General features: G+C 53.1%; 1 protein-coding gene across 10 annotated transcripts in view; it reads left to right on the top strand.

The window, feature by feature from the left end:
* The window catches only part of GPR68 (G protein-coupled receptor 68), a 30,701-nt gene extending 5,804 nt beyond the window's left edge, over window positions 1–24,897 (top strand). Inside the window, exons 1-3 of one of the 10 annotated variants that reach the window (XM_019642373.1) lie at window positions 4,121–4,353; window positions 12,647–12,755; window positions 20,277–24,897. In XM_019642373.1, the coding sequence (XP_019497918.1) occupies window positions 20,373–21,491 (1,119 nt within the window). In that variant the 5' untranslated portion in view covers window positions 4,121–4,353; window positions 12,647–12,755; window positions 20,277–20,372 and the 3' untranslated portion in view covers window positions 21,492–24,897. Of the gene's footprint in view, window positions 1–4,120; window positions 4,354–12,109; window positions 12,188–12,258; window positions 12,454–12,646; window positions 12,756–14,144; window positions 15,239–19,544; window positions 19,591–20,276 lie in introns of those variants that run through there. The other 9 variants (XM_019642375.1, XM_019642383.1, XM_019642376.1 and 6 more) reach the window with 9 other exon arrangements.
* The last annotated feature ends 2,348 nt before the right edge of the window (window positions 24,898–27,245 follow it).

Below are 27,245 nucleotides of genomic sequence, written 5' to 3'. Positions count from 1 at the left end.
AGCTGGTGTTCAGCATCTTAGCTGTGGAGGGCAGCGTCACTGGCCCTCATATGTGGGATCCGAACCGGGGCCCTCTGATGTCCCAAGCCAGCTCTTACCCACCGCGCCACTCGGCTGGCCCATCAGTCGTTTTTTATAGTAGGTGACCTGTGTGCCTTCTAACATAGGCACACATTGTTCTATTAGTGCGAGTTTGCAGTGAAGACCCATCTGTTACATCCACTTCCATAGCAGACAGGGTCCTGGCAGGAAGCAGAGGCACAGACAAGCAGGGTGACTGAGGACAGGTTAACACAGGGGCGGTTTTCAAGAGTGTTGGTTGGGTTAAGGGAACCAGCACAGGTCCATTTGGCACCCTGGGACTAGCACCTCTGAAGAGCTGTTACCATCCCTGGGCCCAGGCCGGTAGAAGAGGCGAGGGCAGGGCAGGAGAGGGACTGTGACAGGAACTGATGACTTCAGAAGAGCGAGGAGCCTGAAGCCACTGGTGGGTGGATAAATACTCCCCCGGCCGGGCTCGCCTCCACCCCCGGATCCCAGTTAGTGCTTCCATTGGCCAAACCCAGCAGAAGCCAGAGGGTCCGAGGACCGGCGATATACTCAATAGAGTGCAGAAGAGGATAGAGAAGGCCGAGGTGTGGCTCTGGACAAGCCAATTAAAAGTCCTCAGCACACTCGGCTACCGGGTGCGACAACCTCTTTCATTCATTCCACCAGCCGCCATTTCTGAGCACCTGCCATGTGCCTCCCTGGGCTTGACACCGGGAATGTGTAAATGCCAAAGCCAAAAACCCACGAGCGACTGGGAAAGAAGAGAGGACATCAGTGTTACTGTACCGGGTATAGAGAAATTCTGACCACATCCCAGCATCCCAGCCCAATGTGGACGATGATTTTTGTGGGCAAGAAAAACAGTTATTAGTGCAGCGTCTCAAATCATCATTCCACGAGCACGGGTCATAATTTACCATTCTCTAGGTCCAGGAAGTTCCTGGAAAACAATGCATGCTTCAGTTTAACTTAGTGAGCTGTTTGTTGTTTATCAGGCCAATGCCAGGTTTTGTTTACAAAACAATACAATCTGCTGCTCCTGCCAAGGACAGGACATCCTGATGCTAAGAAACACAGCAGTCTGGCCAAAAGGCAACTGTGCAACGAATCTCTTTGCTTCTGTACATCTAGAATTTTCTCCCGGAGAGCATGACCAGAGGTGCCAGGCCTGTATTCCATGGGCCGATTCTGGATCTTTAAATAACTGGCATAGGTGCCATGCTGTTTTGTCTCTAAAAAGTGAAGCATAGGCCGGCCGAGTGGCGCGATGGTTAAGAACTCGCTTGGGATGCCAGAGGGCCCCGGTTCGGATCCCACATATGAGGGCCAGTGACACTGCCCTCCACAGCTAAGATGCTGAACAACAGCTCAACCTGGAGCTGGGCTGCCGTGAGTTGCCGGCGCCGTGAGTTGCCGGCGACGGCGTAGGCTGCAGCCCCTGTGGCAGTGGGTTGCCATGGGCTACCGTGGGTTGCCATGGGCTACCGTGTGTAGCCAGCAGCCAGCGTGAGCGGCCAGCAGCCGCAGTGAGCGGCCGTCCAGAAGCCGGCGCCTGATCTGCCTCACCAGGGAAGAGCGCAATGACGGTGCCAACTTGGGCCAGTGAAGCAACATCCTCCACAACTAGATTGAAGAACAAAAATGACAGCAACTTGTCTGTTCCCCTTCCCCCAGTTCCCCAGCACTGTTCCCATCCCCCCAATTCCCCAATAAAAATCTATAAAAAAAAAAAGTGAAGCATAAATCAAGACAGAACTTGTTTTAATTGAAGAGTGTTTAGACTTTGAAAGGTTCTAGCTATGTTAGGATGTCTGTACAAAGAGACTGTGGGCTACAAAAAGAAAGTCAGGGAGACGGGGCCACCAAGTACTGTGTACAGTGTCCCCCTCCCCTGGATTGTGTGATGGGGGAGCACTAGCAGGATTCACTATACAGTAAGCTTTCTACACAGCATGCACTGTACCCCTGAGGGTCAGCATTCTGGATCTAGCAACTAATGATGGGTTTTAAAACACCCCACTTCTTTCCTGAGGGATAGGGTGAGGCAGAGCATGACTGCTGCACGAAGCATCTTCACAGTCAGGACCCCATTCACGTCCTGGTTCAGGCACTCAGACCTGAGAACTGAGTGGCCTTGAGCAATTCACTAAACCTCAGTTTCCTGACCTGTGAAAGGGAGATATTAAAGCTACTTGTCAGGATGAACAAAGCTTACTCATAAGCACTAAAGACACAGTAAACATTCAAAAAGTAAGAGCTGCCTAGAAGAGGGTATTTGGAGTGGACAATAATAATAATAACAGCCAACTTCTATTGAACCCTAATATGTGCAGGGTGTTGAGCTAAGGGCTTTACTTGATTTAACGCCTACAATGATCTCAACCCCCTTTTGAAGCCACGTCCCCGTTTCACCTGCGAGGAACCTGGCACAGAGAGATTAAGGGATTTGTCCAAGGTCACCCCACTAGTAGGTAGCAGAGGTGGGATTCAAACTCAGGCATTCCAGCTTTCAAAGCCAAACTCTTAACAACTACGTCCAGTTTGGCAATTTAAAAAAATGATGTGCATTTTTATGGCATGAATAGTTAATCCAGAAAACTCCACTTGTGAAGATTTCGCAAGAAGGAGAAATTTAAAAATGAGGAAGAGGCAGATCCAGCGGAATAAGCAGATCCAGCCTCAGAGACGAGCCTGCTGGGAGGTTGCTGGGCATGTGCCCAGCAGGAAAAGCAAAACCCCCTGCCTCCCCCACACCCCTGCTCCCTCTGCCTCCCCTGCCAGGGTATCTTCTGACTCCTTGCCCACTGTCCTAGGGGCCCAGTCACAAAGCATGGAGCTTTGAGCTGCCCAGAGGAGTTAGCAAAAGATGAAACGTCCATCTCTCTCTTTACCTCCCCTGCCTGCACTCCAGCTGCCCTCCATCCCTAACCCCCAACAATTTGTCCTGACAACCAAACACAGAGCTTCTGCAGACTCCGGCAGCGACCAGCCCCAGAACTCACATCACAAACAGGAATGGGGAGTCCTGCTCTGGGCCAGGCACTGGGCCAGGAATGAGGGCCATGCAGAGGGACAGCTGTGGGCCAGTGACCTCAGTGGGCAGTGCAAAGAATGCTGGGTACCAAGGGGGCTCAGCACAAATTGCCTGGGGCAAACAAGACGGCTCAATCGGGGAGGTGACTTTCGGTCTTAACACTGGGGCTGGAGTTCAGGAGATGGGGACAGCAGGTCTTTTGAGTGGAGTGGGACACAGGAGTTAAGGTATGCAGATGTGAAAGAGCAGAAAGTGCGGAGGGTACAGCTAAGGGTGGCTTAGCACAGGAGCCAGGTGGTGGTGACAGCTGTGGGCTCATCTGCCCGGGTTTGAATCTCAGTGCCTCTACTTATCATTACTTGTGTGACTTTGGGCAAGTTATTTGATCTCTCTGTGCCTCATCGCCTACGTATACAATGGGGATAATAATACTATCTACCTCGCAGAGTGGTGAGGATCACATGAGCTCATGCATTGAAGTGCTTAGACCAGTGCCTGGCACAAAGTCTTCAAAAACTGGGAGCTGTGACTATTGTTATTGTTATCTGTGAGCCTGTGGGGCAGAGGGCTCTCAGGCCTCCTTGAATTCTCAACACAACTCAGTAGGCGGTCCGCTGTGCTGTTCCTGGCCACCCCTGCCGCAGGCACACTCAGGCCTGGGGAAGCACCAGGGATCCAGGAGATAGCAAACGGTACCCTGCACACTGTAGCCTGCTGAGGCTGCAGAGGTGGAGAGCGGCGGGACATGGCCTTTACTGAATGGCTACTGACGTGCTGATGCTGGGGACACGGAGGTGACCTGTATAGAAAGATGGCTTCATGGACTCCTCCCAGCTTCTTACCTAGGGGTTCTGGATTTGGCCGGAGAAGGGCCCTTGTCCCTTTGCAGCCAGGCCCAGTCTGAGCTCATGCTGGGGACAGGATGGTAGTTGGGGGTGGGGAGTGCTATACCTCCAGGACAGGTCTGTGCCACCGCGGTTCTTGGCTGGAGCCTAGTCCATGGCATGTGGTCAGGGTGAAAGTCAGGGTGCGGAGGGCAGGGCTGGTTGTGCCCGACAGGGGCGTGGTGGGGGTGGGGGTAATCGGAGCACAACGTGGCCCCGTGGTCCGAGGAGGAGGGCCTGGCTGGGAAATGGACCCGCCCGCGCCCCCAAGCCGCCTCCTCCAGCAGCCAAGGACGAAGTGCCCACCCGGCTTGCCGCTTGCCGGCTGTAGGAGAAGGCGCGGGCTACGCGCGGGGTGAGTGCGGCCGACCCCTCGCCGCGCAGGTAAGTCTCCCCGGTCCTCTTTCTCCCGCCACGGTCTTGGGGCCCCGGGGCATCAAGCCCGGGAAACCGCGAGCTCGCGGTGAGGGTGTGGGTATGTGGCTTCCAACTGTGCGCGCCCAGGGCTGGGTGGCCAAGTGCAGGCGCTCCCGAGCCCTCCCCGAGCCCGCCCCGTGGGTGCGTGGCGGCGGCGAGCACACCAAGCAGTACCGAGGCTCGCCAGGTGACTGCCCCCAAGCTCCAGCACGTCCCCGTCCCTCTTTTGGGTGGGGTGTCTCCGCTGCGGTTGTCGCCTGGTTTAGCAGCCACCCCCTCGGCTGACTCCATGACAACCTGGTAATTACTTGCCAAAAAAAAGTGAGACAGCTAACCCCTTCATTTCCTAGAGCTTGGCAGCACAGGTGACTCAAAGATTTCCTTTCTTTCCTGCAAATCTGCTTGGTTCGTCTTCGGGGAAGGAGACTACCCAGACCCCAACAAGCCCCGCTGCTCTGCTAGCAAGGGAGGACAAAGTTGGCCTGTGATTGGCTGCAGGAGCCCCCGGGTCGCTGGTTGGCAGCCCCCTGCACCCCCACCCCTCGCGTTTGGCAATCAAATGGACCCAGGTCATTCACAAACTGGAGAAGTGATGGGATGGCGAAAGGCACAGGAAGGCTCTTTGGGATTCAGCAATGGGCAAAAAAAGAGAGCACTGACTTGGAGCCAGGGGCTGTGTGGCTCTGGGCAGGTCACTTGCTGTGGCTGGGCCTCTGTGAAATGGACATAACCACTAGCCACGGCCACCTCACAGAGGGCTGAGAGGACAAAAGAGATGTGAGAATGGTTTGTAACTATACACGTCTGAGATGATATGGTTACGTTTTGCTTCACTTCTGCCAGCAGCCCACCCCTGTTTGCTGGGCATGGGTCATCGGAGGGGGTGACTGTGGGGCGTACATGTACCCCCCCACCCCACCTCCCACAGGTAAGTTTCCATAAGAAGGAAGGAGGGAGAAGAATTCTGAGCTTAACAGGAAGCAGGGCTGGCGCAATGTGGCTGCTTTAGACTATACGGACTAGAGTATCTGCAGCTGAGAGCTCATTTCTGAACTAGGTGGCCTGGGTCCAGATCTTGGCTCCTGCTTTTATTAGAGCTATTATCACCTTGGGGGAAATCACCTACCGGCTTCTTAGACCTCAGTGCCACTTTCTGTGAAATGGGCGTGTTAGTACAGCCTACTTCCTAGGGTGGCTATGAGCTCACACAGGTAAAGATCTTGCCTGAAAGCCTTGCAGCGCCCCTAAATGTTAGCTCTGAGTTTTCTTGTTACTATTACGTTGCACCCTCTGGGTACCGCTCCCTCTGTGGGGAGAGAAAACTCCTCTAACAGAAATCAAAGAGTGGAAAACAGATTTCACCCTTCCTAGCTGGCTGGTCTCAAACAAGATACCTTACCTCTCTGAACCTTAATATCTTCATGGGGGGGGGGGGGAAAGGAGATTACTATAGCTACCTTGCAAAGTTGTTATAAAAATTAAAATTAAATAACCATGTGAATGAATCCAGCACAGAAGCCCCTAAGTGATTTTGGAGAAAAAGAATACGTATGTTCCAGTTACCTACTGCTGCATTACAAAGCACATCAGAAGACACTGGCTGGAAATAACAGTACTACTCATCTATTTTGCTCATGAATCTGTGATCTACCGTACATAGGGCTTGGTGGGGATGGCGTATCTCCGCGCCTTGCAACATCAGCTGAGATGGCCCAGCTGGGGCTGCAGGATCCTCTTCCGAGATCACAAACATGTGGCGAGCCAGTGGATCCTGGCTTCAGCTGGGGCTGTCAGCCAGGGCCTTGGTTTCTTCAATGTGGACCTCTCTCAGAGGCCACTTGGGGCTTCCTTTCGGCAGGGCACCTAGATTTCAAGAGCAACACCCCAAGAGACAGGAGGTGGGAGCTGCCAGTCTCTTCAGACCTGGACTCAGAAGCTGGCACAGTGCATCTTCTACTTTATTCTATTGGTCAAGTAGTCCCAGAGCCCACCTAGATTCAAGACCCCACCTCTCAATGAGAAGAGTATCAAACATTTCCAACCATCTTGAATCTTCCCAAACTCGAACATCTTCTCTTTTGCTTTTGCTTGTTTTTCTGGGTGCCATGGTAACTAATTCACCCTTGCAAAGGATGTAAGGTGAAGAGCAGCAGAGATACAAATACCAGTGCCTAGGGCCTATCACAGAGCCCGTTTAGGTCAGGATCAGTTTCTCTGTGCCTTTCAGGGCCGAGGGGGCAGGCATGCTACATGGTGGCTTCTCTACTGTCTGTTTCCCTGGAACCTGTGAGGCTTCAGTCCCCAGCCTTTATAACAAGAGAGAGGCGCCAGGGAGAAGGCAATTTGGATTCAGAAAGCTAGATTTTAGCAGGTGGCCCAGGCTGAGTTAATGAACATCTCTGTGGCACTCAGTTCCCTGGAGAAGCCTGTTTGTTTTTCAAGAGGACTGCTGCCTGGGTGTTTGGAGTGACTGTTGTCATACATTATTAGGTTATAAATTGATGGGTTGCAGCACTCTGGGTGAGGAGGCAGGAGGTGGGGTGGGGGTGGGGGCGTGCAGCAGGCCTGGGGTTGCCATGGCAACCTGCGGCCTGTTGTTTGTGCCTTGGGTATCAGAGCAGGAAGGATGCCCCAGGCAGCTCAGACCTCAGACCACAGACTCTCCAAAGAGAGACCAGTCTTTCTCTTAGCAGTAAGCTTCTGTTGTAATGCATTTTCACACATCGCTGTCCACCCAAGCCCTCAGATAAGGATAAGTTGCCTTATCCCATACCTGTCTGTCTCTCTCTGTCTCTCCCAGTTCGTTAGCTCCTAACTTCAATTTCAGCCATGCTGGCCTTCCAGGTGGGCTGCAGAAATAAATGTAGTTTAGATTCATCTATTTTATGAAACATTCAGCATATTTTGGTTGTGCATTTATGTTGGGCCAAACCACCGTCCTCCCTGGCAGAGGCCAAAAACAGACCCTCCCACTTCCTGATGGAACTTACTGTGTAGAGGGGGAGGGGGACAGCAACAAACCATTGTGCCAATTCCCATGCATTGCATCGGTAATTATGCAAATACAATTAATTCAGAACCTTGACTTGGATCCCACGGCTGCCACTTAGCAGGTGGACCCAGTGTGATCTCAAGGGTCCTGAAAAGTGGAAGAGGGGGCATGAGGGGCGGAGTCAGAGAAGGATGGGAGCAGAGGGTGGAGTGAAGCCATGTGAGAGGGACTCAGGCCCCCACTGCTGTCTTCGAAGACCGAAGGGGCCACAAATCAAGGAATGCCAGAAGCTTCTAGAAACTAGGAAAGGCAAGGAAGTCCATTTCCCCCTAAACCCTCCAGAAGGAATGCAGCCCTCCCAACACTTTGATTTTAGCCCAGCGAGACCCACGTCAGACTTTTGACCAGCCTGTAAGAAATCTGTGTTGTATTAAGCCCCTAGGTTTCCAGCAGCAACTGGAAACTCACACAGTGGTCTACAGCCCTGTCTTTGGAGTGAGACAGCTGCCGTTTCCCGGCTCTGTGACCCTGGGCAGGTTGCTGGCACTCTCAGAGTCTCAGTTGCCTTGTCTATAAAATAGGGATAACCTTGCCTCACAGGGTTGATGCGAGGCTGAAAACAGGAAACACTTGCAAAGCCCTCAGCTCGGTCCCTGGTACAAAGCGCATGCGCCCACAATGGCAGTGAGTGTGCTTCTTGACCCTACGTTGCTTCCGCCTCCTCTTCAGCTGCACCAGGGCCGTGGTGCCAGGCACTTTGGGAGGATCTCTGCTGGTGCTGGTCCTCCTCTTGGTCCTCGAAGCCATTCTCGATTCACACCTGGCCACTTTTGAACCTGCAACAATGCAGCACCAGTGTCAGCTCCTTTGACGTAAGCACGTGCCAAAGTGTGAGGCCTGGGGAAGGTGGCTGGCCTTCGAGACACAAGTCAGGGAAGGTCCCTGCAGGCAAAGGGCAGGTGGCTCCTGATGGAGCTTCTTGTAGTTGTCAGAGCCCTCAAGGAGCCTCCACGGCCGTCACCCCAACCAGCCCCAAATCAGTAGAGTAGCCACGAGAATAAGGTAACTTGCCATGAGCATCTTACCAAGTTGGCCTGCCTGTCCTGTCCTTCACCCAGTCGGACGGTGGGCAGGACCTTCTAGCCTGAGGGATGGTGCTGTCACCACTGCCATCCTCCTCATGGCTGCGTCCTCACTGACACTTACCAAGAGCCTACTAAATGTCAGGCACTTGTGGGACCGCGTTGATTCTCACAGAAGTCCCCCGGTTATCCAGGAATGTGATTTCTCAAGGTCGCTGAACTGGACAGTGGCAGCGCAGAGACTGCCCTCATAGGCTGGCCCAGCACCTCTGCTCTTAACCTCCATGCTTTGACCACAGGGTTGCCGCCATGTGCTGGAGGCCTTGCATGATGCCACTAGCTCAGGGAAGACTCCAGAGCCCTCCCTGTGATGACACCCAGGCTACTTGGACCTCTGGGAGCCAGTGGGTGCCTGAAAGTTTTGTGGACTGGGGCCCTGTTGGCCTCAAAGTATCCTCCAGAGCAGCTCAGAAAAGTCCACCAGCCCTTCTGAGCCCAGGGCCCTGGTGCAGATGTTTATGCGGGGGGCAGACAGTGGCGCCCAGGGCTCAGTCCAGCCTTCTGGGCTGCCCTGCCAGTGCTGCCCTGCCAGTGGGGATCTATAGTGCTTCATGACTGCTGTCACTGGGGCTGAGAGAGACAGAAGGAGGAAATGAACTCAGGTGGTAGGCCTCAGGGGGAGGGCCCAACTTAGGCCCTTGTGTCTTTCCAGGATGGAAGGAACCAGAGAGGTGGGTGTGGGCCCTGGCAGCCCCTGTGAGGTCACCACACCCCACAGGGCTCGGACATTCTCACTCTTCACTAAACACCTCCCTCTGCTCAGAGGCAGCTCCAAGATTCTGCCACTCTGCATTTAAGGACAGAAGATTGAATGGGCCGGGGGAGGGGGAGAGGGTAGGCCAGGGGCTTCTCTTGAGGTTATGTTTTTATTACAAGCTCACTACTTTTACTTAGTCGTAGGTTTACTTGGAGAGGTTTGGGGGAAGTCAAGGCTATGGGGTCTGTAGGACATCTCAGGCCAATGCTTGATGCTTGGTGTCGTCATGGTTTCTCATCCTCCTTTCCTGTTTTAGATTAAAGACAAAATCCTAGCACTGAAGTAGAACACGGCTCTTTTTTCTCGGGCTGAGTGGGCATTTCACAGAGGACATGGGCTCAGCTGTTTTGAGTAAAACTGGTCAACTTCATGCTGTCTGAGTCCCAGAGGCCCAGTGGGGAGGGGAAGAGACGGGGGTTCCTGGCCCTGGAGAGAGGAGGGCTCCCCATTCCAAGTGAGGTATGGTGTATCCATGCTGTTGACAGAGGGGGCTGGGCAGCCCGGGGGCAGCTTGGTACAGACAGCGATGGTATAGATTGGACAGTGTGTGCGTGTCCTGCAGGCTGGGCCACCTGTAGAGAGAGCCGGTGTGTCCTGGGAGAAGCCAGGCACTCACCACTAAGTTGACCCTGCACTCCTAATCCACCCGCCTTTCGTATGACATTGGGAAAGCCAGCCACAGCTCCATAACTCAGGAATAGCATCTGTGTCTACATTCACACTTCTGCACCACAGGCCCAGCCTTTTTTTTTTTTTTTTTTTAAGATTTTTTTATTGGGGAATTGGGGAAGGGGAACAGCCAAGTTGTTGTCCTTATGGAGGGCGCAGCTAGCTCAGCTCCAAGTCTAGTCGCCATCTACCACCCATCGGCAGCTTGCGGCCGCTCAGCTCAAGGTGCCGTGTTTAATCTTAGTTACGGGTGGGCATAGCCCACCATCCCATGTGGGAGTCAAACCGGCAACCTTGTTGTTAGGAGCACGCGCTCTCACCAGCTGAGCCATCCTGCCACCTGTTGGCAGCTCAGCTGCAGCTCATCTCAGGCGCAGCTCACTGGCCCATGTGGTGATCGAACCGGTGACCCTGTTGTTCAGAGCTTGTGCTCTTAACCAACTGAGTCACTTGGCTGGCCCAAGGCCCAGCCTTTTAGAGCATCTAACCTAGGAGACCATTGAAAAGTGCCTGTTGTGTATGCTAGCGTTTGCTTGGAGGGCCCAGGCACTGCAGAGGGGGATTTTTCCTGGGGGTCCTTCCAGTCCAATCCCCTGACAGGACTATAGCGATTTGCTATCTGCAGAAGACAAGTCCCACAGACCACCGAACAGAGTGGGGAGCACAGAAGTCCTCAGTGCCCCCATGCATGGTGGGCGTTGGCTTCCTGGCTCCAGCAAGGTTCCAAGGAGACTGACTGCCCCCAAGGGAGGAGATGTCGCCAAAAGAGCACGGCTCCTGAAGCTGGCAGCAGGTTTCTAGAATCACAGCTCTGTCAGTTAGCTGTTAAGACCCAGGTCAAGAGCCTTTGTCAGGCTGGGCCTGAGTTTCCCTGCCGGCATGAGGAGGAGACTGGGCCAGGGAACCTCCAGGGGTCCCGTCAGCCCTGCTGTGTGTTGTGGGAGTTTAGTAGATGCTCCTGAGAGCCCGAGGACCCCATGAGGCCAGAGTCCTGTGCTTGCTCCTGGCTTGGGGCTATGCTATTTAAAAGCACTGATGCCGTGTTATTCACGGCCCAGCACCCTCCTCGGATGCCCTAGGTCTGCTGGTCTGCAGCACAGGACCCGACACGTCTCCAACACATCAGTGCTTCTCCACTTGGCTGCCTGCTGGAATTGTCCAGAAGCTTTTAAAAACATTGGTTCTGGCACCTCACCTCCAGGAAGTGTGATTTAATTCGTCTGGGATAGGGCCTGGGTATTGGTTCTGCTATTTATAAGCTCCCCAGGCATTTTTCTAAGGTACATGGGACCCACTGACCCAGATGTTGGTTGCTAGTGACTGAAGGGTGACAGACTGGGGGCGGGACTGGAATCAGTCAGTTTCCCCCTGTCCTTGGCTATTGCCCTTTCTCGCTGGGGTCCGCGGTATATTCTAGTTACCTGCGTGAGCATCAGCCTGTCTGAGGGGCTCCAGTGAGGACCCCTGGTGCAGGGGTTCAACTGCCTGTCTCTCCTCTTCTGGTAGCCTATAGGTGCTCAAAGATGGTTTGATGGGTAAAATTAGCGCACCCCGCTCCTCCTGCACCGGCCCCCCCAAGTCCCTGAGGTCCCCTGTCCCTAATTCAGGCTTTAACATTCCCTCAGAGTTGCTCCCTGCCTCTGGGGTGTGTGGAAAGCAGGCTGGGGATGAGGAGGGAGCAGGCCCGCCACCCTCATGCTGTGGCTGGCGAACGTTCCTGGGCAACCGCCAGCCTGACACCGGATCGGACTGACAGAGTTCACATGATTCTGCCTCAGCCCTGGACCAGGCAGCCTCCAGCTGGGGTTTTCTAGATCAAGCCGGGAGGCGCGTCTGTGGGAAATCGCTGGAGGGGGAGCGTGGGTCCTGACTGCAGGGGTGCCCGCGTGGGGGTCCCCCAGGCCGGGCCAGGTGCTTTTGGCCTCCTCCCCCAGGCCTCCGCAGAGCCTCAGGAGGAGCCAGGCCGTTTGAGGTTTGAGGTCCTGCAGAATCATAAGGACCTGGAATTCCCCTGGGACAACTCCCCCTGGAACCGCCCTGTGCCTGCTCCTCACCTGTCTGTAGTGAGCATCGGAACATCGCCTTCTTGGGGTCCAGAGGCTGAGCAGGAGGGGGTCAGTCCAGCTGTTTCCAAACCAAGGATCGTGACCCATGAGTGGGTCAGGAAATCAATTCAGTAGCTCATGAACTGCGTTTAGAAAAAACAAAATAGAAGTGATCAGGGTGCATTCCCGTAGTAGGGTAAGTATTGCTTTGGGGAAGTTTGTTCCTGTGTGCATGCATGTGCGTGTAGGATGTCTGTGTGTGCTGGGTTACAACGTCAAGTGCATTTCTTGCTGTGGTTTGTGGTCAGAAGAGCTTAAAGGCAGTGAGTTGGTGCCGTGACGCCTGGGTCCTGGCTTCAGATCCACCTGACCGTGAACTTGAGCAACTAGGTTGGCCTCTCTGGGCTTCAGGTTCTGTGAAATAGGTTAGCAGTGCCAGCCCTGCCTGATCACGGCGACTTGGTGAGCTCACATGGGACTGAATTTGGATACAGTTATGAGGGTTTTCGAAATGAGATTCTGTCTCCTCGTGGTTGCTGGAATGAGGCTATCTGGGGGAAGGTTGGGGACTGAGGAAAAATGCTGCCTAGTTTCTACACCTGCCCCGGAGGGAAATACCAACAGCCTCTGAAACAAACGTTTCATTTCATTTTAGGAAATGAAACAGCCTTGTTTAAAAGGTGTGGCAGTTTGACCAGCTAAAGGAAAGGAAGCTGGACCTGCAGGAAACTCCCTGCTCTTGGGGCTCAGGGATCCCCGGCACTGTGAGTAATCGTCTGTGTGCCCCCGTGTGACACACAGAAGAGACGAACGGCGGATTAGATCACTGTTTATGCGGCAGCTGTACTCCAGAGCTAGGCGCCTCCTCCTGGCTTGGCCCGTGCAAGAGGCTCTTAACCTTGCATCAAAGAGGCCCTTCCTGCCTTTTGGGGCTAGTTCTCATGGTCATTAGAGCCCTCAGGGATACCTCTACGCTGATAAGGATTTGTCTAAAGGTTTGCTTTTAGGTGTTGGGTTGCCTGCCTGTAGGCTCTCAGTTTTCTTAGCTGGATGATCAAGTGTCTGAGGTAGATGGCAGCGGCTCCTTGTTTTGATTCTGTGCCCCACCCTGGGGAGCCACAACTAGGTGCACAGGTTTTCTTCAGTGGGTGCTGAGGAAATGGTTGACCTGGGAGAGCATCCTCCGGGTGCAGGGAGCCAGCCCGGGCCTCAGCCTGGTGGCTCTCGTGGTAGCATCTGTAGGGACTGGAGCCTCAAGGAGCCTAGAGGTGGAGGGTGACTGCTCAGTGACAGTCATGACAAACAGAAAGCGAGCATGGCATAGAGGAAAGTGTGGGCCAGTCTGAGTTCAAACCCTGGCCTGCCACATTGTAACTGTGGCATCTTGAGCAGGTTGGCTCCTCTCTCTGAGCCTCAGTTTTGTCATCTGTAAAATGGGAACTCATGAGAATGGTGTAGACAGAGATGTGGCTGGCATGCCGAGTGCTCTCAACAGATGTGGCGCTGAGATGGGCTTTCCTCCCGTCTATGTCTTTCCGTTTACAAAACACTTTTGCATCCACCTTGTCCTTTGATTTGGGGGGAACAAGGTTCCCATGGAGACCGTGTTGAGGAGGGACACTCCCAGCCAGGTGTAGTTTCCATCTGGGGGTGCCTGTCTTCGCGGACTAGTAGAAGGGGGAGCTGGCTGTGATAAGGCCTGGGTGAAAAGCAGGACACTCTGGCCAGTTCAGGCAGCTTGCGATTTGCCAGGGGAGGCCACAGCGATTCCTCCTTGTCACTTTTCTGTTTCTATTAATGATATCTCTACTGTCCCAGCACCCAAGCTCAAAACCCCCCACCCGTCTACCTGTCTACCAAGCCTTCATCCATCTATCTACCCACGAACCCATCCATCTATCCATCTACCCATCACCCGTCCAGCCTTTCACATACCCACCCACCCAGCCACTTACACATCCACCCATCCACCCACCCATGCATCCATCTGTCCACCCATTTACTCACATCTATCCGTCTACACCCTCATCCATCCAACCACCCACCCACCTACCTACCCATTTATCCACCTGCTTACCTCTCCACCCATCCACCCATCTAACAAATAATTTGTGAGACCTTATAAGGACTAAGCACTGAGGAACACCTCAGGTTTTCCCAATGTTCCTCATTCTTTCTAATTAGTTGTTAGTTACTAAGCTTCTTGTGGTCCCCACACGGGCCCTGCCCTCCACATACCTAGATCCAGTCACACCAAGCTACTTCCAGTTCCCCAAAGTTGCCCATTCTCTCTTGGATTTGGTCTGTTGCACACATTGTTTCTACAGGCAGAAACTGCCCACTGCTCAGGCAGCCCTCCCCCTTCTCCTGGTCTTAGCATAACCTGCTGCTCAGGAAGGCTTTTTCGGCTGGGTTAGCTCACCTCTATGAGCTCCCTGAAAATCCTGTGCTCTCCTTAGGAGCCGGTTCTCTTATCTTCTCCCCTCTCCTGTGAGACTAACTTGAACTAGATAGACTAAGGGCCAGTGTCCAGTGCAATGCCTTCCATAGAACAGATACTCAATAGTATTTGTTGTGTCAATGAATAAGTGAATGCGTGATTGGGTGGATGGATGGATGGATGGACAAATGGATGGAAAGATGTTTGGAAAGCCATGAAAGGATGTGAAGCAGGAGTGATTAGGTTAGATTTGTATTTTAGAGGATGGCTTTGAGGGTGGTGGGATGGAGACAGTGAATCCGATAGGAGGCTGTTGCATTGATTCTGGGGAGGAAGTTCTGGCCAAGACAATCAGGGACACTGGTGAGGGCGCTGAAGAGGAGGAGATGGATGTGGGGAACGTTTAGGAGTTGAAAATGGTAAAACTGGGAAATTAAGTGGATGCTGTGGATGAAGATGAGGGAGGAAGCTGAGGGCCAGCCATCCAACGTGAGCGACGTGAGCGTCGGTGAGGCCACAGACGACGGGAAAATGACGGACGCAGGGTGGGCCTCACTGACACGTCCTGTGTGGCAGCAGGAAGCTGGTTATGTCAAACTTCCACTCGGGGGAGGGTGGTGAGGTCTGGGAGTGGTGAGAGTGTAGATGACGTTAAAACCACGGAGGAGGTGCCGTCCCACAAAGAGTGGAAAGAACAAACCAATGTGAAATGTGAGTGGGAGGGACGTCCATCGCACCCACGGGCTCGAGTCGAAGTCATTTGGGCATGTCACGTTCCTGTCATAGGAGATCGGAGGCTCCCTGAAGGTGGGAGCCGTTTCTTCTTATCTCTCCGTCCCTCATGTCTCGTCTGGTGCCACGAGCATTGTACAAGCCCCACAGATACGGGCTCAGTGAGGTGCCGGGCTGCTGGGCAAGCCACCCCATCTCTTTGGGCCCCAGTTTCCTTGTCCCTAAAATGGATAAAATATTGGGCTGTTGTGAAGATCTGACAAGAGGGCAGATGTGGAATGCTCTGTGAACTGTAAAAGATTTTGCAAATACAAAGTGTAAGTACCCTGACAGATTCAAGTCACTATTTCTTGAAAGCCTGAGTCAGGCTATTGACCGCCCAAAGGCTGAGTCCTGTTTCTGCCCACAAAGTTCTGCCAGGTGTTACGTCTCCCTTGTAGCCTCCTCTGCTCCCCGGCCTGGGAACTCATGTAGGATACTTGATCAGGAGCGAAACCCCAGACTTTCTAGACCTTTGAGTCCCTTGCTATTTAAAGCATGGTCTATGGGCCAGCAACACCGGCATCACCTGGGAATTTGTGGCAGATTCTCTAGCCTCACCTCAGACCCACTGAGTCAGAAACCCTCAGTGGAGGAGGTGGGGCTCAGTAATCTATCGTAACATACCCTCCAGGTGACTCAGATGCACCCAAGTTCAACAGCCACGGCTCTAGGATGCCAAAGCCCTCCTTTTGTTCCAAAGTGAACATAGGAGGTACTTTAAGCATAGTAAATGTTTCTTCTTTGCCCTGCAGGCTTGACTACTTGTGACTTTGGTCGCCAGAATTCGCTTATTGTTGGCCGCTGTCCCAGCCCCCCCCCAACCCCAACCCCCACCCCCACACACATACACTCACCACTAGCAAACAACAGGCTTCCGGCCTGGTGACTCTCAAGGAATTCTTCAGACCTGACAGGACATGTTTTTGCTGTGGCTTCATCTGCCCTGTTTGGTTGGTGCCTGGGGGCCTATGTTTATGAATGGATTTTATCTTCCTGGGGGTGGATTTTATCTGGACTGTGGAGAACCTGAGGTAAATTCAGAGACACAGCTGGTTCTGGGTGGGTGCCCTTGGGGACGGCTTGGGGACCTGTGCTGCTGTCAGCTTCCTCATATATAAGCCAGGCGAACCGTGTGGTCCCACAGGTGTGGGCTTGGGGTTCATGGACAGGAGAGCTGGTAAGAGGAAGGCGAGTAGGGCCAAATTCTGACTCACTGAGCTGTGGGCAGAGTTAGGGGCCACAGGTCTCAGCTGTTTCTTCCCCCTTTCCTCTCATCAAGAAAACACATACGCAAAAACAAGGAAACGCCCTGTGCGCTGTTGGTGGGAATGGAAAATGGTGCAGCCACTGTGGAAAACAGAATGACAGTTCCTCAAAAAATTAAAAATAGGATTACCATATGACCCAGCAATTCCATTTCTGAGGAAATACCCCCCAAAAAATCTGAAAGCAAGAGACTCAGATAGATGCTTGTACACCCGTGTTCACAGCAGCATCATTTGCCAAAATTAGAAACAACCCAAATGTTCATTGATGAATGGAAAAACAAAATGCAATGTATACAAGTAATGAAATATTATTCAGACTGAAACAGGAAGGAAATTCTGACACATGCTATAACATGGATATACCTTAAGGACACTATGCTAAGTAAAATAAGCCTGTCACAAAAAAGACAAATATTGCGTAATTCCACTTATATGAGGGACCTAGAGTAGTCAAGTTTATAGAGACAGAAAGTAGAATGGTGGTTGTCGGGGACTGGGGTAAGAGGGGAATTGGGTGTTAGGGTTTAATGGGAACTGTGCTTCAGTTGGGGAAAGTGAAAAAGTTCTAGAGATGGATGGTGGGGATGGCTGTACAATAATGTGAATGTACTTAATGCCACTGAACTGTACACTTAGAAATGGTTAATGCAGTACATTTTTATGTTACACACATTTAATCACACTTAAAAACAACAACACCAAGAAGCACCCCTCTCCACCACCATCGCTGAAATTCTAGGCCTGTGTCCTGCAGAGGTCAGGGAGGTAAGCCAGACTGGGTGTCCTGGTCTTCTGGGGACTGAGAGCTTGGGGGTGAGTCTCAGGTGGCGACTGGAGGTGTCAGGGAGGTGGGGCATGGAGCAAGGAGACCTGGATCTAACACCAAGCTTCCTTTCTCAGGCTAGCTCAGGCAAGTCACTGCCCCTTTGAACCTCAGTTTCTTTACCTGTAAAATGGGGAGGTAGCATTCACCTATTCCTTCCAGAAGTATTCCTGAATGCCTGGGATATGCCAGGCGCTGTTCACGGTGCACAAGGCCTCCGCCCTCTTGGAATTTATATTCTTATGGAGGAGATGGATATTCAACAAACAGACAAGTCAATAAACAACAAAAAAATCTCAGCTACAGATGGGAGCCTTGTGGAGTGATCAGCTAGGACGATGTGATGGTGACTGGGGAGGGGGCTGCTTTAAGTGGGATGGTCAGGGAAGGCCTCCTGAGCAGGTGACATTTAAGCCAAGATCCAGCAGGAAAAGGAGCCAGCCCTGAGATGGAGGTAGAGGTGGGGGAGGACGGGGCAGCATTCCAGGAGAGGAAGCAGCTGATGCAAAGGCCTGAGGCGGGAGGGAGGCTGGCTGACTAGGCGCAGAAGACTGGCCAGTGTGGCTCGAGTGTGGGGGGTGGGCACGCTGTGGGCGCTGGGGTCAGAACATGTTGGGCCTTGTAGCTCCCATAAGGAATTTTGGATCTGCCACAGGTGTGATAAGGAACAAGGAAAAGGAGGGCCTGGTTTGCATTTTAGGTGTTCGGTGGATAATGGTCAAGGGCACAAGTGGGAGAGTTTGGGCGGGGGAGGCCTGGCTGCGGAGACAGCCACAGGCAGTCCAGGTGAGAAGGGGGCAGCTTTGGACCAGACCTCTCTCTTGCCCATGTTAAAGATCCTTATAAAACCTACAGGCCCTTTTTACCCAGGAAAAATGCACATACTTATTTACAAGATTGAGCATTTGATTTCAGGGGGATCCCTCAAATTTATCCTCCATGAACCCCAGGACTGGACCTGCTGGGCTGAGGTCTCTGGGCCCCTTCCCAGTACACTGCACCCAGGCAGAGCCCGCTGGCTCAGGTGGCCACAAGGCCAGGCAGGACGGGGGTGGCTGAGGGAGGGACCCTGGCCATTTGGTGATGAGATGTCAGTCATGAACTCTGAGGGGTTTCTCTTCTGTTCAGAGAGTCCCAGCTTGACTGTGGTGAGGGGAGAGCAAAGGGCAGGGCTGATCTGCAGATACCACAAAATAGCCTAATTCAGACCTCACTCTTTCAGAACTTGCAAACATATAAACCCTGCATTCTCAAGGGAGGGGTGAAAAAAATCTCAGCTATTACAACGATTTGCTACCTTCCAAAGGGTCCTTGCATATAAACAGATATGCAGGATGGGCCGGCCGAGTGGCTCAGTTGGTTGAGTTGGCTTAAGAGAGCGAGCTCTGAGCAACAGGGCCGCCAGGTCGAGTCCCACATGGGCCAGTGACGCTGCACCCGAGCTGAGCTGTCGCTGAGCTGCCAACAGGTGGCAGGATGGCTCAACTGGTGTAACAACAAGATTGCCTGTTCGATGGTGGGCTATGCCCACCCGCAACTAAGACTGAACTCGGCACCTTGAGCTGAGCTGCTGCCTGGATGACTCAGTGGGTAGAGCATGCGCTCTTAACAACAAGGCTGCTGGTTCGACTCCCACATGGGATGGTGGCTACGCCCACCCGCAACTAAGATTGAACACGGCACCTTGAGCTTAGAGGCCACGAGCTGCTGACAGGAAGCCAGATGGCGACTGGCACCCTCCACAATGAAGATTGAAGAACAACTACTTGGCCAGTCCCCTTCCCCAATTCCTCAATAAAATATTTTAAAAAATAAATTAATTAAAAAAAATTTAAAGGCATGCAGACTACCTGGGGTGTTAGAATCTCATGGAGCGGGAGGGGAGAAAATACTGTCTAAAAAGGCTCCTTGGGGGGATGATTATGGGAAAAAAAAAGGTTAAAAAATCCTGATTTAGACACAGCCAGGTTTTTCATCTGAACTAGAAGAATTACATCAATACAGCAACCCAGGCCTTTCATTTTGATGTACTAATTTATAAAGTAGGCTTATGACAAAGAAATTTTTATTCTATCTTGTTCAAATGGATTTGTATACATAGCATTTTCTTTGTTAAGTGCTCAGCCATATGGACTTTTCACCAGTGTAAGAGTACCACCTTTCTCTGCCTCTTTGCCGCTGGAAAAACAATGCCATATATTTTGACATCCATCATCTTTTGTGGCCCCGATTCGGACCCTGAGGCAGGCGTTTTAGGCTCACTTGACAGATGAGGAAACTGAGGCTCAAAAAAGGTAAATGACTTGCACAGCCTGGAAGTGGCCGACCCTGGCCTGGCGCTCATGTCTGGCAGTACCTGGTCCTGGGCTGTCCCATGCTGGGTCCCCAGGCTCTGTGGAGGAGAGGAGAGATAGCACCTGCTGACAAGCACCCAGGAAGCCAGGCAGTACCCCGAGGGAAGCTCAGCCTTTGTTTCCTGCCAGGGCACGGTGGGATGCAGACAAGGTTGGGCCTGTTCTGTTCTGTCTGGAGAGGCCCCCAGGAGAGGCTGTGGCTTCAGTGTTGACTGACCTGGTCTGTTCCCATGAGCAAGCAGGAAAATGTAAATGACACTTATTACTGTGGAAGAGAGTGGTTGGGCCTTCACGGTTGCCTGTGGGTTGGAATGCATCTTTACCTCCACTTCCCTTGGAGAGCCAGGCTCAGGATGGGCTATGCTCACAAGAACTCCTGGCCTTGCTTGCTACAACTGAGGGAAATACATAAATAAATAACTAGGACAATAAATAAGGGACAGGAAGCCAGGGAAGGAGGCTGGGGAGACGTAAACCACGTTCAGATATTCTAGTTGAGTTGGAGCTGGTTGGCGGGGTCATCTTCTAAAGTGAGTGAGGCACTTAGAACCGTCCCTGACACACGGGGAGTGCTATGTAAATGTTAGCGCCTACTGTTCTAAGCCTTTCCTGCCTTTGACTTTCAGGGGCTCACTGCACCAATGAGGCCCTGCCTCTGACACAGCGTGAACCACATCCTCTAAACAAATGCAGCCGAGAGACAGGCCCAGTTCCCTGAGCCCATGAGGGGTGAGGCCCCTTCAGGCCCAAAGATGGGGAACGTCACTGCGAACAACGCCTCACAGAACTGTACCATCGACCACACCATCCACCAGACACTCGCCCCGGTGGTGTACGTCACGGTGCTGGTGGTGGGCTTCCCGGCCAACTGCCTGTCTCTGTACTTCGGCTACCTGCAGGTCAAGGCCCGGAACGAGCTGGGCGTGTACCTGTGCAACCTGACAGTGGCCGACCTCTTCTACATCTGCTCGCTGCCCTTCTGGCTGCAGTACGTGCTGCAGCACGACAATTGGTCGTACAGCGACCTGTCATGCCAGGTGTGCGGCATCCTCCTGTACGAGAACATCTACATCAGCGTGGGCTTCCTCTGTTGCATCTCCATCGACCGCTACCTGGCCGTGGCCCACCCCTTCCGCTTCCACCAGTTCCGGACCCTGAAGGCGGCCGTCGGCGTCAGCGTGGCCATCTGGGCCAAGGAGCTGCTGGCCAGCATCTACTTCCTCCTGCAGAAGGAGGTGGTGGAGGACGCGAACCAGCACCGCGTCTGCTTTGAGCACTACCCCCTGGTGCCATGGCAGCGAGGCATCAACTACTACCGCTTCCTGGTCGGCTTCCTCTTCCCCCTCTGCCTGCTGCTGGCCTCCTACCGCGGCATCCTGCGGGCCGTGCACCGCAGCCACGGCACCCAGAAGAGCCGCAAGGACCAGATCCAGCGGCTGGTGCTCAGCACCGTGGTCATCTTCCTGGCCTGCTTCCTGCCCTACCACGCGCTGCTGCTGGTGCGCAGCCTCTGGGAGTCTAACTGTGACTTCGCCAAGGGCATCTTCAACGCCTACCACTTCTCCCTGCTCCTCACCAGCTTCAACTGTGTGGCCGACCCCGTGCTGTACTGCTTCGTCAGCGAGACCACCCACCGGGACCTGGCCCGCCTCCGCGGGGCCTGCCTGGCCTTCTTCACCTGCTCCAGGACCGGTGGGCCCAGGGAGGCCTACCCACTGGGTGCCCCCGAGGCCTCCGGCGGGAAGAGCGAGGAGCCTGAGCTGTTAACGAAGCTCCACTCAACCTTCCAGACCCCTAACTCGCCTGGCGGGGAAGGGTCCCCCACGGCCAGGCTGGCCTAGCCGCGGGGTCGCCCACATGTGGTGTGCCGTGAGGTCTGAGCTTGCTGGCTGGCTGCCGCCTGCTTGGCCGAGTGCAGGTGCCTCTTTCTGCTGGAGGGGACAATGGGCCGGCGCCACTGAACCCTGAGCCTGGGCTGCAGCAAGACCTCTCTGGTTCCAGGGAGGCTGCTGGGGCTTGCTGAGCCTGATGGGGCTGTTGATTGTGGGATCAGCTCTGCCAGCTCATGGGTGTCTTCTGCTGCAGGCTGGGCTGCTGGCGGGAGGGACAGTGAACTGTACCTCCAGGAAGTTTTCTAAAGGAAGCTGGGTTGGGGGGTGCAGTGTGAGGACATAGGAGAGAGGGATTGGGAGATGGGGGTGGGTACTTGGGTGTGCACCAGCCAGGGCCTCTAGTGCCATTGTGGTCACAGATGACACCTATCCAAATGCACCAATGTTATCTGAGGAGGTGACACACGAAGCTGTATTGTCACCATTAACCCTTGAGCTTAACCCATGAAGGAACTGGAAGATGAGTGGGGCCAGGAAGCGGGATGGGGAGAAGGACGTTGGGGAGGCATTTGGAGCACTTGGAATGTGCATGAGGGGACAGTGATGGGAGTGACAGGCAGAAGAGAGACCCTGGCTCCAGACATGTTGCATTTTCATAGGAAGAGTTGAGCAGATTCCCCAAGCCCCAGGCTGATGGAAAACAAATCTCGGAGCTCCCTGGGGTGATGTCTGGTCCTTTCAAAAATCAGTACTGAAGCACCAGTGTCAGGACAGAGGCCTAAAGCCAGTGTGTTTACTGGGGTTCCCCCCACACAGATTCTTTCTAATTAGTGTTCTGTTTCCATCTGCCTTGGAACACCAGACTCGGAAGCCTCTGTGTGTGTGTGTGTGTGTGTGTGTGTGTGTGTGTGTGTGTGTATCCATGGTTAAAAGGCCAGGGTCTCCATGACAGCTGTGTGCCAAGACACGGAGGCTAGGGTCATGTGACCACTGGCCGTGTCCCCCCACCCCGCCCCCACTTCTGTCCCCTGCCACACCCACTATGGAGTGTCTAGCAGTCTCAGAGAGGAGCATGGCATTCTCCCTGAGTTCTCAGACACAACGAAACAAACAAAACAGTGACACAGTCTCTGGTATCTCTCAGCCCAAAGCTCCACTATGGTTTAAACGGCTCCTGTGACAGAGAGGAGGTGGCCCCGGCCTTCTTTGTTCTCCGGCATGATGTCTCACCTCACCCACCTGGAGAGTGCTAGTGGGCCCGTGGGCCACATGTAGCCCAGGGCACTTTTGTCTTGTCCTGAAAGGCTGGGTGTGGGCTCAGCTCTCCTGCCTCTCTGCACTGGCCATGTTGAGCCCCTGCCCTGGTGACCATACCGAGGACCAGAAGAGCCTATTACTGCCCCAGGGACCTGCCAACCTTAACAGAAATGCTAGTCCTCCAGATGTCCTGGTTGGTGGGCTGGGCCAGCTCTGACTTCCCTGGGATTGGAGCTCCTCACAGCCAAAGGACAAATGGGACAGGTATGGGGAGATAGAAGCTGGCATCAGTAGAACATTTCTGAAATCTGCTAAAGATTTTTGAAATCTGCTAAAGAGAGGGCCAGGAAGAACAGCTTCAATCTCTCTTCCCGTCTCTGCCCACTTCTCCAAGAGGTAGATTTACCCTGCACCTCTTAACCCTTCCATCAGGGGTGTCCAGAGGCAGAGAGCCCAGGCTGGACTGTCCTAAAGAAGTGGGGTCCCAGGACTACACTTGGCTTTGACTGGGTGGTACCTGCCCCAGCTCCTTATGGATGGCCTCCTATAACCTGAAGAGGTTCTCTTCCCCTTCCTAGAGGAGGAGGTGACAGGGTCTGAAGGTGGTGCAAATGGCCACACAGCCAAGAAAAGTCCACCAGCCCAGGCCTCAGCCCAGGATCTTACTGGGGCAATGGCACTGATTGAGCCCTCCATGCCTCCTCATTTCAAATTTTCCCCCATTTTGACCTTAAACATGGTTGTTCTCACTGAGATGGACTGGGATGTGCTGAGGGCCGTCCCGTGTACTATCAAGAGTTGTATTTTCCTTTCTTTTATGCCAAGTGCGTGTGTGTTGGACTGTGTAATGGATTTACGTAGCAAACTTGAGTCCCCGAATAAAACAAAGTAACCAGCCACAGCTAGAGTGCTGCAGTCCTTATGGGGAAGGAACGTCTTCTAACACCAGAGGGATCTAGAGGGCTCTTGAAACACCCAATGGAGTCAGGAATGTCCAGGGACTGACTTTCTCACAGAAAACTTGAACAGAGAAATTAGGGGATTTACCCTTGATCACCTAGCAGTGTCCAAGAGGGATGGAGCCCTCAAGTGAAGAAAAGTCTCCTCCCCCTTCTCTTTGCAAATCCACTCTGGGACTTGGCCATCTCCCCTGTGAGGACAGAGCCTAGCCCTGTGGTTTGGAGACTATCACTCCTTCTGCCCTTAGACACGCGGCCTCTTCCACCCTCTGAGCAGCTGCCGTGGGAGGGCTTGATCAGAGCCTCCTCACCAGAGCAGATTGCCAAAGCAGAAAGGCCTGTTGCAGTCATCTCTCAGGGGTTGTCCTCACTGTTTTGTCTGGGGAGGCCCACATCTGTTGACCAGCCTTTATAGGCTGGAGTATCTTCTCATAGTGGCAGGCTCCATGTTTATTGCTAAGGATTAACTGCATCATATTAAAATGTAAATTTGGTTTTGGTCACTTAATCCCTCGTTGGGACAGATTCCCGGAGTCTTGAGTGTTCCGGAAGAGTCAATCCTTCTTCCAAACAGACTGCGGACATTATTGGAGCTTAGGAATCCTTTCTCTCCTGGGAGAATGGGTAGAGGAAAAGGTCCATCTGGCTTGGACTGAGGTGACAGAAGCCATTAGATCCCTTTCTTATTCACCAGTGTTGCTTGGCTAGATGAGCCTCATCTTCCTGTTTATAGAGAGTGTTCTGTGGGTTGTTGGTCAGACCAGAGTGCGAGAAATTTTCAGCACAGAATACACCCTCATCTGCTGAGAGAGAGCCAGTATCTGGCCCTCTTGGTTCAAAGAGTTTTAGAAAACTCTGCTTCTTATAGCTGGCCATCCTATAGTCTCCCGGAATTAATCTGCCAAGATAGGGGTGTCTGATGACAATCGCCCTGGGGTCACAACGGTGCCCAGCACTCTGGGGAAATGGTGGGATTTGAATTCCATTTGCTTTAAAACTATCAGAAGGACACCGTGAGGTGAGACACTAGACATCAGTGCTGGAATGTACTGTAGGGGTCATGATGTCCAGTTCCCTCTACATGAGTTATCACAGGCATGTCCCCCAAAATGGTGGTCCGATTTCTCTACAAATGCCACCAATGACACCAATTTGCTCCTACCCAAGAGGAGTCATTCCAAGGTTGGGCAGACTCTCAATGAGCCAAAGTGAACCCACTTTTCCCACTGGCCTTAGTTCTGGCCTCTGGAGCCATGTGACCGTGCGGGAACTGGTACTTGAAGACAACGCTCATCTCCTACTGCTCAGTGTTAATCCCCCAAGCTTGTATCAGACAAGGCTGCATTGTATTGCAGTTTATCCCTCCCAAATCACAGTGCCTTATAACAATAAAAGTTTCTGTCCTGTTCATGCAAAGTCCAGTGAGCAGCTGCTTTCTGACAAGTCTTTTGCCAAGCGATGGCAGTGAGTCAGGATCCTTCCATCAAGAGGTTCCATCATCCTGGGGTCTTCCTCTTCCATCCACACAGGTAGAGGAAGCCGCACAAAGAGACTCTCACAGGGTGTTTATGGCCAAGCCTGGAAGTGGTTGCTATCTCTGCTACTCACATTCCATTGGCCAGATCCGAGCCACATGGCCCCAACCTAACTGCAAGGGAGGCTGGGAAATATAGTTTTCCTATGTGTGCAGGAAGAGGAAGCAGAATTGGAGAACATCCGGTTAGTCTCTGACAGACAGCTGTCCAAGCCATCTCCACTTCTTAGATTTTAAAGTGGTCGCCTTCCTGTACCTCATCTGAACAAAACCCAGTTCTTCAACTGTGATGCTTGGGTCTGAAATGAGACTAAGTCAGTCTGACCTGCACCGAGGGGAAAGGGACCTTTGATTTACCTCACTGTGCTTCTATCGATGCATTGGCTTTTCTGGCAAGCACATCACATCGCACCATTGACATATATTGATTTTATGTGAACTGCCATTAAGCCACATCCTGCCTAGAGCAGTGGTCTTGGGAATCTGAGAATTAGACTTCATTCTGGGCCCAGTGGAACCCACATGGAATTGGTAGAAAGCAGGAGAACACAGTGGGCTGGACTAAGGTGGGGCTGGCGGTCAGCAGGGTCTGTGCAATGAGAGACAGAAAATTCCTCAAGGGAGTGCCTGGCCCAGCTGAGCAATGGACGACACTTGGCCAGAGGACAGCCAGGGGCTAGGGAGCCCTGACCCCCTTGGCTGGCTTGCTTGTTTTCAAGTCCCACCTGCAGGGTCTGCGGGTCATGTGCACCTTGACTTGACCAAGGTCTCCAGCTTGCCCTTGAACACCAACAGAGCATCCCAGGCACTGTTTATTAGGACCCCTCCCACCCCCAACATTCCTGCAAATACCTAGGGATGCTCGCATGCCCCATGAGTCCATCCTGGTGGATGTCCCAGCCCATCTCCAGCCCCACCATTCCCTGTGCAGGGACAAGGTCACCTCTTGTTCCCCTGTAACCAGGTTTCCCCTGAACCAAGCTTCTCCAGGTTACAGCCATGCTCACCACCCCACCCCACACATGTGGACACAAGCCCTTCCCCAAAGCATAGCCAAGACCAGGACAAAACCGAGTAAAACTTTACTAATGGCCAGAGCAGGACTCGTGTTGTGGAACAGGAAAGCATGAAAACTGGATCCTGGACGACACTGAAAAGGGCCCTTCTCCTAGCCATGCCCCACACCTGCGCCCCACTGCAGGGCCATGGGCCTGCCTCTCCTGCAGAGGGGCCTTCACATGCCTCGCTCCCGAGGGAGGACCCCTGCACTCAGCCTTCTCTGGACTCTACTCAGGTCTCAGCCTCTTTCCCAAACGAATTAATCATTTCCCCATAAACTTCTGCCCACGGTGAAGGGAACCTATTACGTGATCATGCCTCAAACTTCTCCACGCCGAAACAGAGTTGCTATACTATTGCAAAACCAAGGACCCATTAGTGACTGCTCCCAAAATGTGAGTCAGAAGAATGCTGGCGGCTTTATCAGAGTGATGTTTTCTCTCGTCTCGCCATCAGGATCTCAAAAATTTCCAGGGTCCACTCTCAATCAGAGGCCCCCGTTACATGGAGCTCTGCAGTCTCAGGTCAGAAACAAAAACTGTAAGCAGAAGAGACGTGGCCAACGAAGCTTAGAGCTGAGGCGGGTTCCAGGAGCTGTGAGAAGCTGCAGATGGGGACCGTGATGCCACACCAGCAGGAGCACAGACCTGTAGGTGGGGACTCCCCTCCAGAATGACAAAGAGAGGTCTGGACAGTCCCCACCCCAGCCTTCTGGCCAGAGGCTTCACCATGGCCCTGTGTAGGGGAGAGTTAGGGCATTTTACTATTACCCTTCAGTGTTACTGTTGAGTGTACAATTAGAGGTAATGTCTGTAGCACGTGTTCCATACTTTACAACTAATGTTCCTTAAAGAATCAAACTGGACGTGTTTAAGGGAACAGAACAGCAGGCTCAATAGGTGTTTGGGGCCCTAACTGGGAAGTAGGCCACCCCTCTGGATGAGCCGGCCATCA

This window comes from Hipposideros armiger, unplaced genomic scaffold (assembly GCF_001890085.2).
Source record: "Hipposideros armiger isolate ML-2016 unplaced genomic scaffold, ASM189008v1 scaffold_67, whole genome shotgun sequence".
In the NCBI taxonomy this organism is placed as follows: Eukaryota; Metazoa; Chordata; class Mammalia; order Chiroptera; family Hipposideridae; genus Hipposideros; species Hipposideros armiger.
Note: the sequence above shows the minus strand (reverse complement) of the source record. Positions and strands in the feature narration are given on the sequence as shown.